General features: G+C 37.5%; 1 protein-coding gene across 2 annotated transcripts; it reads left to right on the top strand.

Moving 5' to 3' along the window:
* Positions 1–5,283: 5,283 nt before the first annotated feature.
* On the top strand, positions 5,284–13,665 carry klc3 (kinesin light chain 3). 2 transcript variants are annotated; one of them, XM_077565931.1, is made up of 14 exons: positions 5,284–5,333; positions 6,880–7,123; positions 7,218–7,283; positions 7,365–7,532; positions 8,557–8,632; positions 8,721–8,872; positions 8,935–9,017; positions 9,171–9,258; positions 9,866–9,967; positions 10,621–10,794; positions 10,857–10,956; positions 11,964–12,138; positions 12,224–12,290; positions 12,370–13,665. In XM_077565931.1, the coding sequence occupies exons 1-14, from the start codon at positions 5,308–5,310 to the stop codon at positions 12,448–12,450; spliced, it is 1,602 nt and encodes a 533-aa protein (XP_077422057.1). In that variant the 5' UTR covers positions 5,284–5,307; the 3' UTR covers positions 12,451–13,665. The 2 variants fall into 2 exon arrangements, with proteins under 2 accessions (XP_077422057.1, XP_077422058.1); XM_077565932.1 differs by having other exon boundaries at positions 5,295–5,506.
* Positions 13,666–14,334: the final 669 nt, after the last annotated feature.

The raw sequence follows: 14,334 nt of genomic DNA on the forward strand, positions 1-14,334 counted from the left end.
TGTTGCAGCAGAAGACGTCAGTTTGTGGCGCACATGAGCGCCAGGTGTCACAGTCCGTGTTCTAAATCCTCCCTCGGGCTCGGGTTTCACCGAAACAGGCCTCCGGTGTGGCTTCCTAAATTAAACGCGACGGCTCGTTGCCATGGCGACCCCCCGGCCATTCGCTCATACAAGCAAACTTTTCAATATAATGTGTATATGTAGTGACAGCAACTATTTCACGCCGACTTTTATAACACTACCAAATATCAATATGACTAAGGTCATGTCTCATGTGTGTGCGTGCGTGTTGTCTTGCTCATATGCTACTGTGGCACAGATCCAGTTTCCCACTTTAGATGCACACTGTATTCGTATGCACCCTCCACCTAACACACGGTACACCCCCACCCGCACCTCCACCCCCCAGTGACAGATCGCAAGGGCAGTTATATAAGCAGGAACACGCCAATCACTGCTTCACATTCATCTACACGACGTTAGCACAAACCATATAATGATACCAACCATAACGGTTCACAGCATTAATACAGTACATGCAGCTTTCTGCTACACAACATTACATGAAACAACTTTATGATACACAACTTTACTGTGATTCATACAACCTAATAGGTACACAACATTAATGCATGCATACTACGACACAACATTATAGTAGCTACAGATTATTAATCGTGATTAATCACGTTTCTCCTTCTGCTTCTACTTTTTTTCTTCAAAGCTTGTAACCGTTATTTTACTTGAGTAAAATCTTGGAATTTTAGCATAAAATTATCAAATACAAAGTATATTTAGAATCAAAGAGTGTTCTAATAGCTTTCTTAGATCCGTGAGTAGAATACGTCTCCTGTAAAATACGACCGCTAAACAAAACGATCAAAATGGACTCTTCTCTTTCTCATGGAAACTTCTCGCTTCCAGATTTAGTCGTGCCCACAAGCAACACTTCACAAGGTTTTCATTTGATGGGGCCAGTGGAGGAAACTTGAGCAGGCTATTTTACTCTGAGATGATACGGCAAAGATATATACAACTTATATGCTATTTGAATTTGGCTTTGTAAAGTAGACAAACGAAAGTCAAACTATCTAGTTTGTTGTTTGTTCATCTTCGCACCAGTGGCTACGTTTGCCTGCAGTTTAGAGGCTGTAACAGTCAGGATGTAAATAAAAATGAATTATTTTATTTAACACTAAAGAATTTAAATCAATCTTGAGAGTTTTAATTTTGACAGCCCTAAGTATTGATTTAAATGATAATATCTATATAATCGGGAGGGGAGATTGTGGATATATGAATCCGTTTACACTTACATATGACATACATATTTGAGTCATGTGATTAGATTGGCTAACTTTTGGCATGAGGACCGATGAGCCAATTGGAGGCCGAGCGGGAGGGGGGGGGGGGGAGTCATGTCAAGGAAAACCATGCTTCAAACACTCCACACACATTTACGCACTAACTATGTGCTCTAGTTATGTTTTATAGTAGCTATAGGCTAGTACTTGTTTTTTAAGTAACGGTAAAATAAAACACAAAAATGGGGACAAAATAGTTTAAGATTGAGCACAAAACAATACTGAAGTCTAACCAGACTGTTTTTCACTAGTTTTGTTCATTGTTCACTAAATATTGCAATTTGGTTTTATAACATATACTTTATGTTTTCCTCCTGACAAATACATTTTACATTATTTCAGGCTGCTTGTGTTACCAAACTGTTCTTAACAAGTCATGATCATTTTATTATTGTGAGCAAGTACAAAAGACGGATTTTTCATTCTTATATGTCACCGTTTCTAAAAGAGGACGTTTTTCTGGACTACTAATAAAAAAATTGTGAAAATTGAGAGTATATCCACTTAACCAGGGAGTGCTACACCACTGGTTAAGGCTAGAGTCAAGGTAAGGTTATTTTTTGGGTGGTCTGCATTGGTCACGTGTGCTGTCGTACCTTTTCCGTGTGATACATTGATTTGTATTTGCACTGCAGCGCCCCCTTTGGCGTCACGTTTTATTGGTCTCAGTGGTCATGCCAGGTATTTTTATGGACGTCATTGTCACGTACCAGCGCAACACTCACATCACATGCCATTGCCATCATGGTCTAATCTTCACATATGTTTTTTTTAATCATAAAAGTTGTGATGTTGATTTTTGTGTGTTAATTTCTTTTCATGAAACACTAACTGAACAAAGTGATCAAGTCACACTAGTACGACTTTGACACTCTGACTTCTATTTTTGTGGCACCTCCACTGCCAGACCTGCGATTGGGTTACGCCGACTCAGCTGCCCATGGGTATGACCCTACCACACCCCCTGCTCTCTCTCTCTCTTTCTCACTCTCTTTCTTTTTCTCTCTCTCTTTCTTTCTCTCTCTCTCTTTCTCTCTCTCTTTCTTTCTCCCTCTCTCTCTTTCTCAATCTCTTTCTTTTTCTCTCTCTCTTTCTTTCTCTCTCTCTTTCTCTCTTTCTTTCTCTCTCTCTCTCTTTCTCATTCTCTTTCTTTTTCTCTCTCTCTTTTTCTCTCTCTCTTTCTCTCTTTCTTTCTCTCTCTCTCTTTCTCACTCTCTTTCTTTTTCTCTCTCTCTTTCTTTCTCTCTCTCTGTTTCTCACTCTCTTTCTTTCTCTCTCTCTCTTTCTCTCTCTGTCTCTTTCTCGCTCCCTCTTTCTCACTCTCTTTCTTTTTCTCTCTCTCTTTCTCTCTCTGTCTCTTTCTCTCTCTCTCTCTTTCTCACTCTCTTTCTTTTTCTCTCTCTCTTTCTCTCTCTCTCTCTTTCTCTCTTTCTTTCTCTCTCTCTCTCTCTTTCTCACTCTCTTTCCTTTTCTCTCTCTCTTTCTTTCTCTCTCTCTCTCTTTCTCTCTCTCTCTTTCTCTCTCTGTCTCTTTCTCTCTCCCTCTTTCTCACTCTCTTTCTTTTTCTCTCTCTATGTCTCTTTCTCTCTCTCTCTCTTTCTCACTCTCTTTCTTTTTCTCTCTCTCTTTCTCTCTCTTTCTCTCTCCCTCTTTCTCTCTCTCTCACTTTCTATCTTTCTCTGCCTCTCTCTCTCTCTCTTTTTCTCTCTGTCTCTCTCGTTCTCTCTCTCTCTCTCACACTATTTGTGTGTGTTTTACTCATACATGTGTGTGTTGGGGTCAGGTTGGGTGAACAGAGGTTCTAATGTCATGAGGCCATTTTAAGAACGTGGACAAAGTGTCAGTGATATCTTCAGTATGGTTCCTCATGTTCGGACTTGAGGTCTGGTAGATGCAATGTTATGCAAATCAGTGATACAAGTTTGAAATTGTGTGCAACATGCACAAAGTATGGTTATAATGTTGCCTTCAGGGCCTATCTGGAATCACAGGTTTTTTTTTTCCCCCAGCACCACTATTGCAATCAATAAAGGTCCGTGTTGCCTTCAAGGATAACGAACATTGATGGCAGGCTAACATGCACAGTTGAAAGTAAACAAAAAACTTTAAAAAGCTACTGAACAAAACAAAACAAATCATGGTGATTGTAAACTTACTAAGGAGCACTTGTATGGACTAGGGGTTGCATGACTTCAGATTTTATTTTTTTTTTTTGTCGACATTAGTGTGATGAAACGAGAGTCGACTCGCCGCTGATGATGCCACTGATTGATCATGATTTTCTTTGTGAACAATTCCTTGCATCTTCCATTTGGATAGTGTCCCCAAAAAGCTGTTCCAAATTTTGCTGGAGTCTTTCATTTTCCACCTTTTACGGGTTTTTTTCTCACTTAACATATCATTCAGAACCAGAAGCCAAATCAAATTCATTTGATGCTGCTGCCTCTTCCTCAAATCAAACCACGTGCTTTTAACAACTAGTCAACGTCAAGTTGTAAACATCATTGTGAAGTAATAAAGTCGACTAATTTGGCTGTATAACAGCAAGCAGTTCAAGTGACCTTATACGGTATACGGTCGCCACCTTGCAGATGAGCTGTTGGTCTCCCAGCTCATGTAACACACACACACACGCGCGCACGCACGCACACGCTCACAATGCTTCGCTTTCCAATGTGATTTTAACGACAATCTGCTCACATTCTTCAGTGGATTGGCTGTTTAAGCCTCTCACTAAATACGTGTAAGTGTTAAGTAACATTAATAATTACCTACATAAACACTGTTGCATGTTTAGTACTCAGATTATTTTATTTTATGTGACTGAACTGTAACAATCAATCGATTAGATCACAGAAAAGCAGTCATTAAGCCAAAAAATGATCAATATTTCTCACAATTGTCATAGCTTTTTTTTTTAAGCCAACCTTATTTAACCAATTTAGATTACAATAAAACTAGTGCATTTGCATTTACAAACACTGAACATATCATTAGAGAGATAAGGCTTATATATGCACACATTCAAAACATTCTACCTAAAAATAGTCATTCACAGTGGTGATTTTTTTTTAATGCTTTGTTTGCAACAAGGTACATGAACAGTAAATATTGCTGTATAACAATGTACATGAACAATATGAACACAAATACAATATAAAATATATGGGTGCACAGTGTACAAGGCATGAAAACAAACAAGATAACACCAAACACAAAATAAAAGGAAAACGGGCTCAAGGTTGTTGTTTTTTTTCTTCCCTTTTCTTGTAACATAAATCAAGTCTCTGCATCTTTTAGCCCGAACGGCTTTGGGTTCAAAGAAAAAGTTAAGCCATTCACATAAAATTCAAGCAATATTTTAAACATAACAAAATTCGGTCGTTGATTTGCAAATTCAACAAAATGAATATTAAACTTAGCCCAAATTAAGCGAAGGTTTGTAACGCTTATCCCACTCAAATTCGTCAAGGTTGGATATCCCATTTACAAATAAAACATGTCTTAAAAGTTTTTTCATTGAGGGTTCAAACTTAAAGTTAATAAAAAAATTATTTAAATCCTTTCACACTTGTGATATTGGAAAACAACAGCGTCCAGGTGACGTCGTTTAGCTGCGGTGGATGCTGGGAAAAAAGGGGATCAGGTAAGCTCCTCAATCGCAAAGCAAAAAGAGAACTACAGGAAGTCAATGGCTTTTGCTTCCATAATAAGATATATTACCTAACGTGTATTGGTCAATTTACATTTTTTATTTTATATAATATATATGGTACTTAGTTGCAAAGATATCATACTTTTATAAAGTGAAACATTTTAATTACGGCCTTATTTTCTAGTGTTGTGGCGTGTTGTCATGGCCTTTACTTTTTGACGTCATATTCGTGAGCGGAAACCGGTGCCAGCTGGTGTTAGCACGATTGCTACTAGTGTCTGCAAGGCGATGACAGCGAGTCGAGGAGGCAGCAGGTGGATCATTGACATTTTTATTACTTTTTAACACCAACAAGCTTCTCAGCATCACATAAACCGGGTGAAAATGTCCCACAAATCATAAATAATAGTCGCCGTAAATGTAAAAACAGCACCCGCTCGCAGGGCGATAAAACAGACGAGATCCCGGCGGTGTGTGGACTTAGCAGGTAGGCTAAAAATAACTTTTAGTGGGAGTGGAAATGAACCTGCGTCTTTGTGTTTCTTTACCTCTGTTGCGAGTTCGCAAATGTTAACATATGTTGCCGATTCTATCGCAAACTTCACTTTGTTTGGCCCATAAACGACTCCAAGTGTCAAGGTTGGGAGATTTGGGTCTGAATTGTAATTATTGCTTGCGGGCCTTTTTTTACGTGGCGTGAATGGACGACAGTAAAAGGAGAGTTTTGTTGTTTTAGTATGATGTCATTGGACGTGTAAATACTGAATGTTCAAAGAAAATATACAAGTCAACGTAAGCATTTCAATGTAGGTCAGAAAAAAAAGTTTTTTTTATCAGTTTTGCTACAAGTAGTATTAATGTGTGTGTTTTTACAATTTAAAAACTAATGCGATACCAATAATAAACTAAATCCATTAAAAATAATGTGAAAAATTGTTCCATGTTTTTTTTTTCATAAAAAAAGTGTCAACGTTCTCTAAAAAAAAAAAAAAACGTGTTAAATGTTAACTTCAACGTTGTTTATGTTTTAAATGACACATGACATTAAAAAAAAAAAGAATAAGTGGTTAAAAAATGGATGGATGATAGCATATTTTGACTCTTCTTCATGTAAAAAGCATTGTGTGATCTCTAGCGAAGTAGCAATAGTCAACTTTTTTTTCATTAAAAAATATGTATCAACATTTCACAAAATAAAATAAATAAAATGTGGCATTCAGCTTTCTCAGTTGTTAGTTTTTAATAAATTTATTACCAAAATTGATTTTTAAAGCAAAAAATAGTGTGTAATTTTCACATAATAAAGTAATATAATATCTCGTAAGTCTTTTTGCTAACCCTAACCTTTAAAAAGAAATAAGTTAAATGAATGAATGAAAAAAAAAAGTTAGAATTTTTAGTATAAACAAAACAAAATTGAGCTTTTCTAACATTCAACATGTTGATAAAAATGTCAAAAGGAAAATAGTGTTACATCTTGTTGTAGCATTTTCTTTTTCTTATCTTTTATTTTTTACGTGTCATCTTTCATCATTCAACTTTTCTGGGTAAAAAAAAAAGTGTGGTATCCCTTAAGCTTTAACCTTTAACATTTTCTTTTTACCCTGTTTTGAATGTTATTGCATGCTGCGGGCAATAAAAAAACGTACTACAGGAAGTAAATAGCTGGACTTTGGACAGCCATTAAATAATACCAATTATGTCAAGTTAGACTAATAATGTTTTGACTGCATGTTTATAGACCTGGTATGAATAGGATAGCTCAACAATGACAATAAATGTTTTAAGGGTCTATAAAAGAAATTTATTGGATAATACATGTTTTCATTTGATAGTAACTGCGCTATTTTCTTTTTGTAGCTGGCGAGGAGGTGCAGCCATGTTGTCGGCGGAGGAGATCCTGTGCAGCACGCAGCAGGTGATCGCCGGGCTGGAGGCGCTCCGAGGGGAGAACCGCAGCCTGCTGGAGAACCTGCAGGGGGCGGCCCAGAGCCCCCAAATGGCGGTGGTGGAGAGCGGCGGCGGCGGGAGCGTGGAGCGCGAGAAGAGCGGCATCATACGACAGTCGCTGGAGAGGATTGAGCTTGGACTCAGCGAAGCGCAGGTCGAGTCCGACGCAAAAAGCAAACGAAACAATAACGGAAAAGTATGAGATGATTCAGATAGTACGTGCGTGCTTTCATGTTTTCTGCCATCAGGTGATGATGGCGCTTTCGGCTCATTTGGGTTCTCTGGAGGCCGAGAAGCAGAAGCTGCGAGCTCAGGTGAGACTGGAGGGCGCGGCTGCGAGGAGGAACAAGAGGAGGTTGATGCCATTTTTATTTATTTTTTTGCGTGGGTTTCAGGTGCGCCGCCTGTGCCAGGAGAACCAGTGGCTGCGCGACGAGCTGGCGGGGGCCCAGCAGCGTCTGCAGGAGCGAGAGCAGGACGTGGTGACGCTGGAGGAGCACAATAAACATCTGCAGTTCATGGCCTCCATACGCAAGTACGACCAGGAGGAGGCGGCGCCGCCGGTGAGAAAGCACACCCAAAATGCAGTCCACTTGCGAGCAGACGGTTGGAAACATTTTAAAAGGGAGATTTGACTGTAAAAATTCACCTATGTAACAATTTCTCTCTTGTGTGCAACAACAGAAAACTAATGAACAAAAAAGAAAAATGTTTTTGTTTTACCTAATATTTTTTCTCTAATATTTGTGTATTTTCCTAATATTTAAAAAAAAATTCCCCTCATATTTTTTTCTAATTAAGTTTGTTTCAACTTTTCGTCCAAAATGATTCAATGTTTACATCTGCTATTTTTATTGTTACGCTTATTTTTTTCCCAAATATTTTTTCGATAATATGTTGGTTTTCTTAAAAAAAAACAAAAAACTTTTTGTTGTAAACTTGCAAAATATTTAATTTTACCATTTCCAATTTTCACATCATTTTAATAAGCAGTTTTTTTTAATGATAATGTTTCAAACAAAAACAAAAGATGTTTATTTTCATGTAATATTTTTTTCATGTTTGGTCTTGTATTAATGTTGTATTGGTTTTTTACCCCCATTTTTTTTTTTTTACATTTTCAAAAATATATTTTTCTTGATGTTTTTTTTTACATTTAATATATTTGTGTATTAAGGCTGCAGCTAATGGCTATTTTAATAATCAATTAATCTGTTGATTATGTTGTCAATTCATCGATAACCCAGATAAAAACATTTTTGGAATTCCCTCTCTATTAAAAAACAGCAGGACATTATTTCAAATCAACAGTTTAGGATTAAATTACTGGTTTGGCCCTTAACATGTCAGAAGACTGGCACAAAGGCTGATCATTGTTTTCCAAAGTAAAAGCTGATGTTTGCAATTTTTTGTATTTTGATTGAACACATTAACATGTCGTAATAGTCGCTTTTTTGGTTCATATTTTTAGTATTATGTCAAATTTTGCATGTAGTATTTTGGTTACTTTTTGATGCTTGTGTATTCTCCACCAATTTTATTTCCTAATTTTTGTACATTTGGCCATTTTTTGTCTAATATTTCCAGGATGACAAGAACACATCTTCCAACAAAGAGTCTCTGGATGACCTTTTCCCTGCCGAGGATGAGGAGTCATCACAAAGTAACACTCACGCACGCCAATCAAACCGAATAGTGGAAATGATTTGAACACGTGCATGTGTGTGTGTGTGTGTGTGTGTGTGTGTCAGTGTCGCCGTCGCAGCACCACCACAGTAGTGCAGCGGCGGCGGCCCAACAAGGTGGCTACGAGATCCCCGCTCGCCTCCGGACGCTCCATAACCTCGTCATCCAGTACGCCTCGCAGGGACGATACGAGGTCGCCGTGCCCCTTTGTAAACAGGTGACCGCTGACGACTCAAAATCGCTTGAGATCATGTGACTGAAACTCAAAACACTTTCCAGGCCTTAGAAGACTTGGAGAAGTCGTCGGGCCACACCCACCCGGACGTGGCCACCATGTTGAACATTCTGGCGCTGGTGTACAGGTGAGGCCGGTTACTATGGCAACACAACATTCCTCACGCCACTTGAACACCAATGTCATTTGAATTCCATCTAAACTTATTTTACTGACTCATCTTTGATGTTTCAAATAAAAAGGTGTTAAAAAATGTTTGTTTTTTTGTGTGTGTGTTTAGAGACCAAAACAAATACAAAGAAGCTGCCAACCTGCTAAATGACGCGCTGACCATCAGGGAGAAAACACTGGGACTGGACCACCCAGCTGTAAGTTGGACATAAACACACACAGACTGGAACACAGGAATGTAATTAAAAAATAATATTGTTAAAAATAAAAAATAATATATATATATTTTTTTAACAATACCCCCAAAAAATTTCAAAACAAACATTGATAAACGTTCAATATTTTCCATGAAAAACTGGGGGTAAATGAGGGGAAAAAACAACAGCAAAATATAAAAACAATTTGTGAATTTGCTGGGGCCAAACTTTGAATATGCATTGACTGTAATTTCAAGTTGTAATTTCGCCATTGACCACTAGATGGCAGACATGGCTTTGTTGCACTTGTCTTGGTCTTATACTGCCGTATACTGCAACATCAGTGGGCCTCATATTTTTGGGGGGATTTGGAATGACATTCAGGACAAACATATTACCTCAATAATATGAACATTTCGACTGAGTTGATTTTTGTAAAAAAAAAAAAAAAATGCATGAAATGAGTTCTTGCACTACTACTACTACTACATCTAGTTAGGAAGTGTGTGGCCCTATGTGGCCCCTGAGTAGCAGTGATGAAAAATGATGGCCCCCTCCCTGATGTAACAACTTGTGACACACACTTTGTGTACGTGTTTGTTTGTAGGTGGCGGCCACGCTCAACAACCTGGCTGTGCTCTACGGGAAGCGAGGCAAATACACGGAGGCCGAGCCGCTGTGCAAGCGAGCGCTGCAGATCCGAGAGAAGGTGAGAAAAAAGTTGAGCTTAAGTCCCACCAAACAAAGACCTTAAAATGAAATCTCCCGATTTGTAGATATTATCGTATATAGTAATAATTTTCATTGATTTTCTTCCCTTTTTGTTTATGGCTTAAGATTTTGTATTATCTTCAAATGTTTAAATATATATATATATATATATATGTATATATATATATATATATATGTTTTTTTTTGTTTTGTTTTTTTACTTTTATAAGACTTTGTTTTTCCCATAATATTTTGTATATTTTTCTTGTAATATTTCAGAATTTCCCTGTTTTTCATCTACTGGTATTTTCATTTTAATTTGTTATTTCATTTTGTAATATTTTGTTTTTCGCCTTCATATTTTTTTCATCCAGCATTTATTTAAAAAAAAATCTAGTAATTTAGTATTTAATTATTATTTTTTTGATTTTTATGTCTTAATTTTGAATTTTATTTATTATTTTCAAATATTTTAGAATAAATGTTAAAATATTGTAATATTTTAATTTGCACCCTAATATGTATTTTTGTTGTCCTTATTAGTGTAAGCAGTGCAAAAAGACATTTTTGTAGGGGAAAAAAACCCTTGCCGGAATGAATGTCTAAAATCATGCGTTAATGGCACCATTTGTACCTTTGGTGGTTTTGCAGGTGTTGGGCACGGAACACCCCGACGTGGCCAAGCAGCTGAACAACTTGGCGCTGCTGTGTCAGAACCAGGGCAAGTACCAGGAGGTGGAGCGCTACTACGAGCGAGCGCTGCACATCTACCAGAGCAAGCTTGGACCCGACGATGCCAACGTGGCCAAGACCAAAAACAACCTGGTGAGCCCGAAGCCATGTGGTCGTGCAACCGCAGCCCCTCATCTTCCCCTTCTGCCCGTTAGGCCTCCTGTTACCTCAAGCAGGGCAAGTACCGCCAAGCAGAAGCGCTCTACAAGGAGATCCTCACCAGAGCGCACGAGAAGGAGTTTGGATCTGTGGAAGGTAAACCCAAACGTTACCATGACAACCAGTGCAACAAAATGTCGGAACGGAAAAAGGACACAAAATCCTAAATAATGAATGACATTTTCATCAATTTTGTAGTAGTTGTCTATTTTTCATCGTGTTTGGTCTCATTGTTTTCTAATATGTTTGTCCAATATTTAGTTTGTTTTTTTAATATACTATATTTTGTTTTTTACCCCAAAAATCTGTATTTTAGATTTAATAGTTAATATTATAATATAATATACAATTTCTTTTGGTTTTGTATTTTTCACTTACAAGATTTGTACTTTTGGTCAAATATTTCTGTATTTTATGTTTCATAATATTTGTGTAATTTTTCTCTTTTACTTTTTTCAATATTTGTATTTTTTTATAGTGTTACATTTTTTTTGTCATTTTTTGGTTTAGTGTCTTAACATTTTTTTTCTATAGTAATAGTTTTGTATTTTGGGGATAAAGTTTTGTATTCTCTAATGTTTGTGTCGTAATACTGTATGTATTTTTGTTAGTACTAGTACAGTACAATAATTGTACTTTTAAAAAAAGAATTTTTCGTCTAATACTTGTATTTTTTTGTATAATTTTTTTAAATGTATGTGTATGCAGTGGACCCTCGCATACTCACCTGCAGATTCACCTATTTTATTTATTTATTTTTACAATTAAACACTACTGTATAGTATATCTTTTTTGGTTAGATTTTCGTGAGAAACTTTTCTTCTTCTTTTTAATGCAGTTGACTGGGTGTCAATTATTTGCAAATCTTCGCAGGCCAGCACTATTGCTTAAGAATTACGGTGGTCAACTGTATTTGTAATTTTTGTTCATACTTTTTTGTAGCATTGATTTTTTTTGTAACTTTTAAATATTTAAGCATTTTTCATGCAATATTTTAGTATTTTTCCCGTACAATCTATTGTATTCTTTTCCTTTGTATTTATTTTTAATGCAAGGGTCGTCATAATATCCCATTTTTTTCTTCGCCCTCTTATGTCATCCAGGCGATGTCCGGCCCAGCTGGCCGTGCAGCGACGAACATTCCGGGCAACAGGACGGCCCACTGAGGCGAAGCGGTTCCTTCACCAAACTGCGAGAGTCCATACGGCGAAGCAGCGAGAAACTGGTGCGCAAACTCAAGGGTGTCGACGTGGAGGAAGCCACCCCGAGGAATGCTGGGTAAAATTACGTTTGTCATGAATGAAATATTTGTAAGCATCCTTGGTGTTGTGTTGGAGGTTGTTGTGTGACTTTTTGTTTTCAGGATGAAAAGAGCCAACTCACTCAACATGCTGAACGTCTGCGGCGGAGAAGGTCAGGACGGCCGTCAGGTGAGCAAACGGCGTCCAAACGGGAAGTCGTGAACTCACGAGCTTTGACGCCATTTTGCCTTTTGCTTTTGTGGCTCAGTCGCGCAGCCTGATGGACCATCGAGGACTCAGCTCCAGTACTCAGAGCCTGAACAGGCGAGGATCGCTTGGGACCAGTTAACCATCACGTACATTCACACACTTTTAAGCCCCTTTAATACAGACAGGATCCCCCCCCCCCCCCGCTCCCCCCCCCCCATGTCGCTGTTCTGTATAAATGTCCGGAAATGGGCAAATTTTGCACTTTCAGAGGGAGCATCAGAGCCTGACAGAGACAAAAATGCTAGAAAGGCGGGATGACACACTATTCTCCTTCTCGACAACTATTTTTGTACGCCACATCATTAAATTATCTGAATGCACGATGCTGTGTTGATGTGTGAAACCACACAATAACACATATGGTTGGGTTCTGTGTAAAAAGGCAATGGCAGATAAATGTTTTCCGTTATGGCTCTGATGCATGAAAGGGGGCGGTGGGGGATGCGTGTCTATTTTCATGACTTAAAAAAATGGTCAGTTTGTTCACGTTATTTCATTTTTAGAGCCTCAAAGCGGAATAGATGCCTACTTGCAAAGTACAAAAAAAACATGGTGGACCACACTAAACAGTTGTCCTTACACATTCAAGACTAGCACAATCAATTTAATAGGTGGATAAAATCAAGTGTGTAGTTGTTTCTACATCGCCAACTAGAGGCCTGGCATGCTTATTACGCTGTCTTCTGGAATTATTTCCCTTCTGACAAACTCACATTCCAGTTCACGTAGCGATAATTTCTTGAACGTACATTTCCAGAAAAAAAGTTTTACATTCCAACAAATAAGTAATACGTTTTTGCCTTTAAATGAAATTGTGTTTTCATCATTTATCGTCTCCTACATGGTTTGTTTACATGGAACGGTTGTGTTCTTCCCACACTACTGATGGAACTGACTTTTATTGAACTCTCAGAAACTTGCACATTTTAAACAGCAGCATATCAGGAATTGACACTAAATAAAATATTTAATGTCAGCTGCATTTGAAGTGGAACTCCTACGACTATTTCATATTCTGGCATAATCAAATTTGATGCCGCAGTTTTTTTTTAAGCTATATATATACGTATTGATGATACACTTTCTACTCTTACAGAAAAACTTGTTTTCTTTGTTTGGCTTTTTTACTTGCCGTTTTGCTTGTACAATCATGATTGTAGATTTTGCTGTGGTGGAAAATGTCAAATTGGTTGACATAGAAACAATGTGTAGCATATTCTATAGATGCTTATTCTGGTCCATATGAATGTTTTTATTGGAATATCTTGATGGAAAAATAAAATAAAGGCCAGCAGTTTGTGTTTATTTGGTTTCAGTTCACACAATGGCTCGTGTCATGTTTAATGCTTATTGTTATACAGTAGTTGTGTGGTACAGAAATTTGTAGCAAGTTTTTAGCCATTTCCTCAAATAATGCCATTTCCTCAAATAGTGGCCCAATTAATCGACAGGTAAGTCATCAGCCCAAGGCAACTATCCTATCCCTTTTCCCATTCACATGCCAGATTATTTAAAGTAAACTACTGAACTATTTGAACTCCGTTGTGAACCAAAACAGCAGATATGTTGCCCACATTGCCTTGTTTCTTGCTCTGTAATTAAACAGTTAACTTTTGTTTCAAACTAATTTGACATTTAGATTCATCTGAATGATTTTGAGCTTAGAGAATGTCATTTTAGTAGTTCAATTCAAAAAGGAAAACTCAAATATCAAGAGAAATGTACTTAAACTTTTGAGAAGGGCAATTCCTATCGTTTTATTGAGCTGATGAATTTAGGGGTTACTGTAAGACATTAAAAACAAAACCATGACATTTCAGTCTATTTACACAACATATTAGTTTAACTTTGAATTGAACTCTTGAAATGTTTTCCACCAAATTCTAATGTATTAAGACGCACCTGTATTTTGTAAAAGGGGACGGAATTAATGAGCATGTGGCGGGCCTTTCACTCAGCAATA

The sequence above is a fragment of the Vanacampus margaritifer genome, chromosome 5 (genome assembly GCF_051991255.1).
Source record: "Vanacampus margaritifer isolate UIUO_Vmar chromosome 5, RoL_Vmar_1.0, whole genome shotgun sequence".
NCBI classification, from domain to species: Eukaryota; Metazoa; Chordata; class Actinopteri; order Syngnathiformes; family Syngnathidae; genus Vanacampus; species Vanacampus margaritifer.

What these genes read in the sequence shown, in the direction of transcription:
- klc3 (XM_077565931.1), top strand. Translation starts at nt 5,308, where the DNA reads ATGACAGCGAGTCGAGGAGGCAGCAG. An exon ending in CCGTGCCCCTTTGTAAACAG is followed by an intron (nt 8,873 to 8,934) that starts GTGACCGCTGAC and finishes AACACTTTCCAG; the next exon opens with GCCTTAGAAGACTTGGAGAA. An exon ending in TGGGACTGGACCACCCAGCT is followed by an intron (nt 9,259 to 9,865) that starts GTAAGTTGGACA and finishes GTTTGTTTGTAG; the next exon opens with GTGGCGGCCACGCTCAACAA.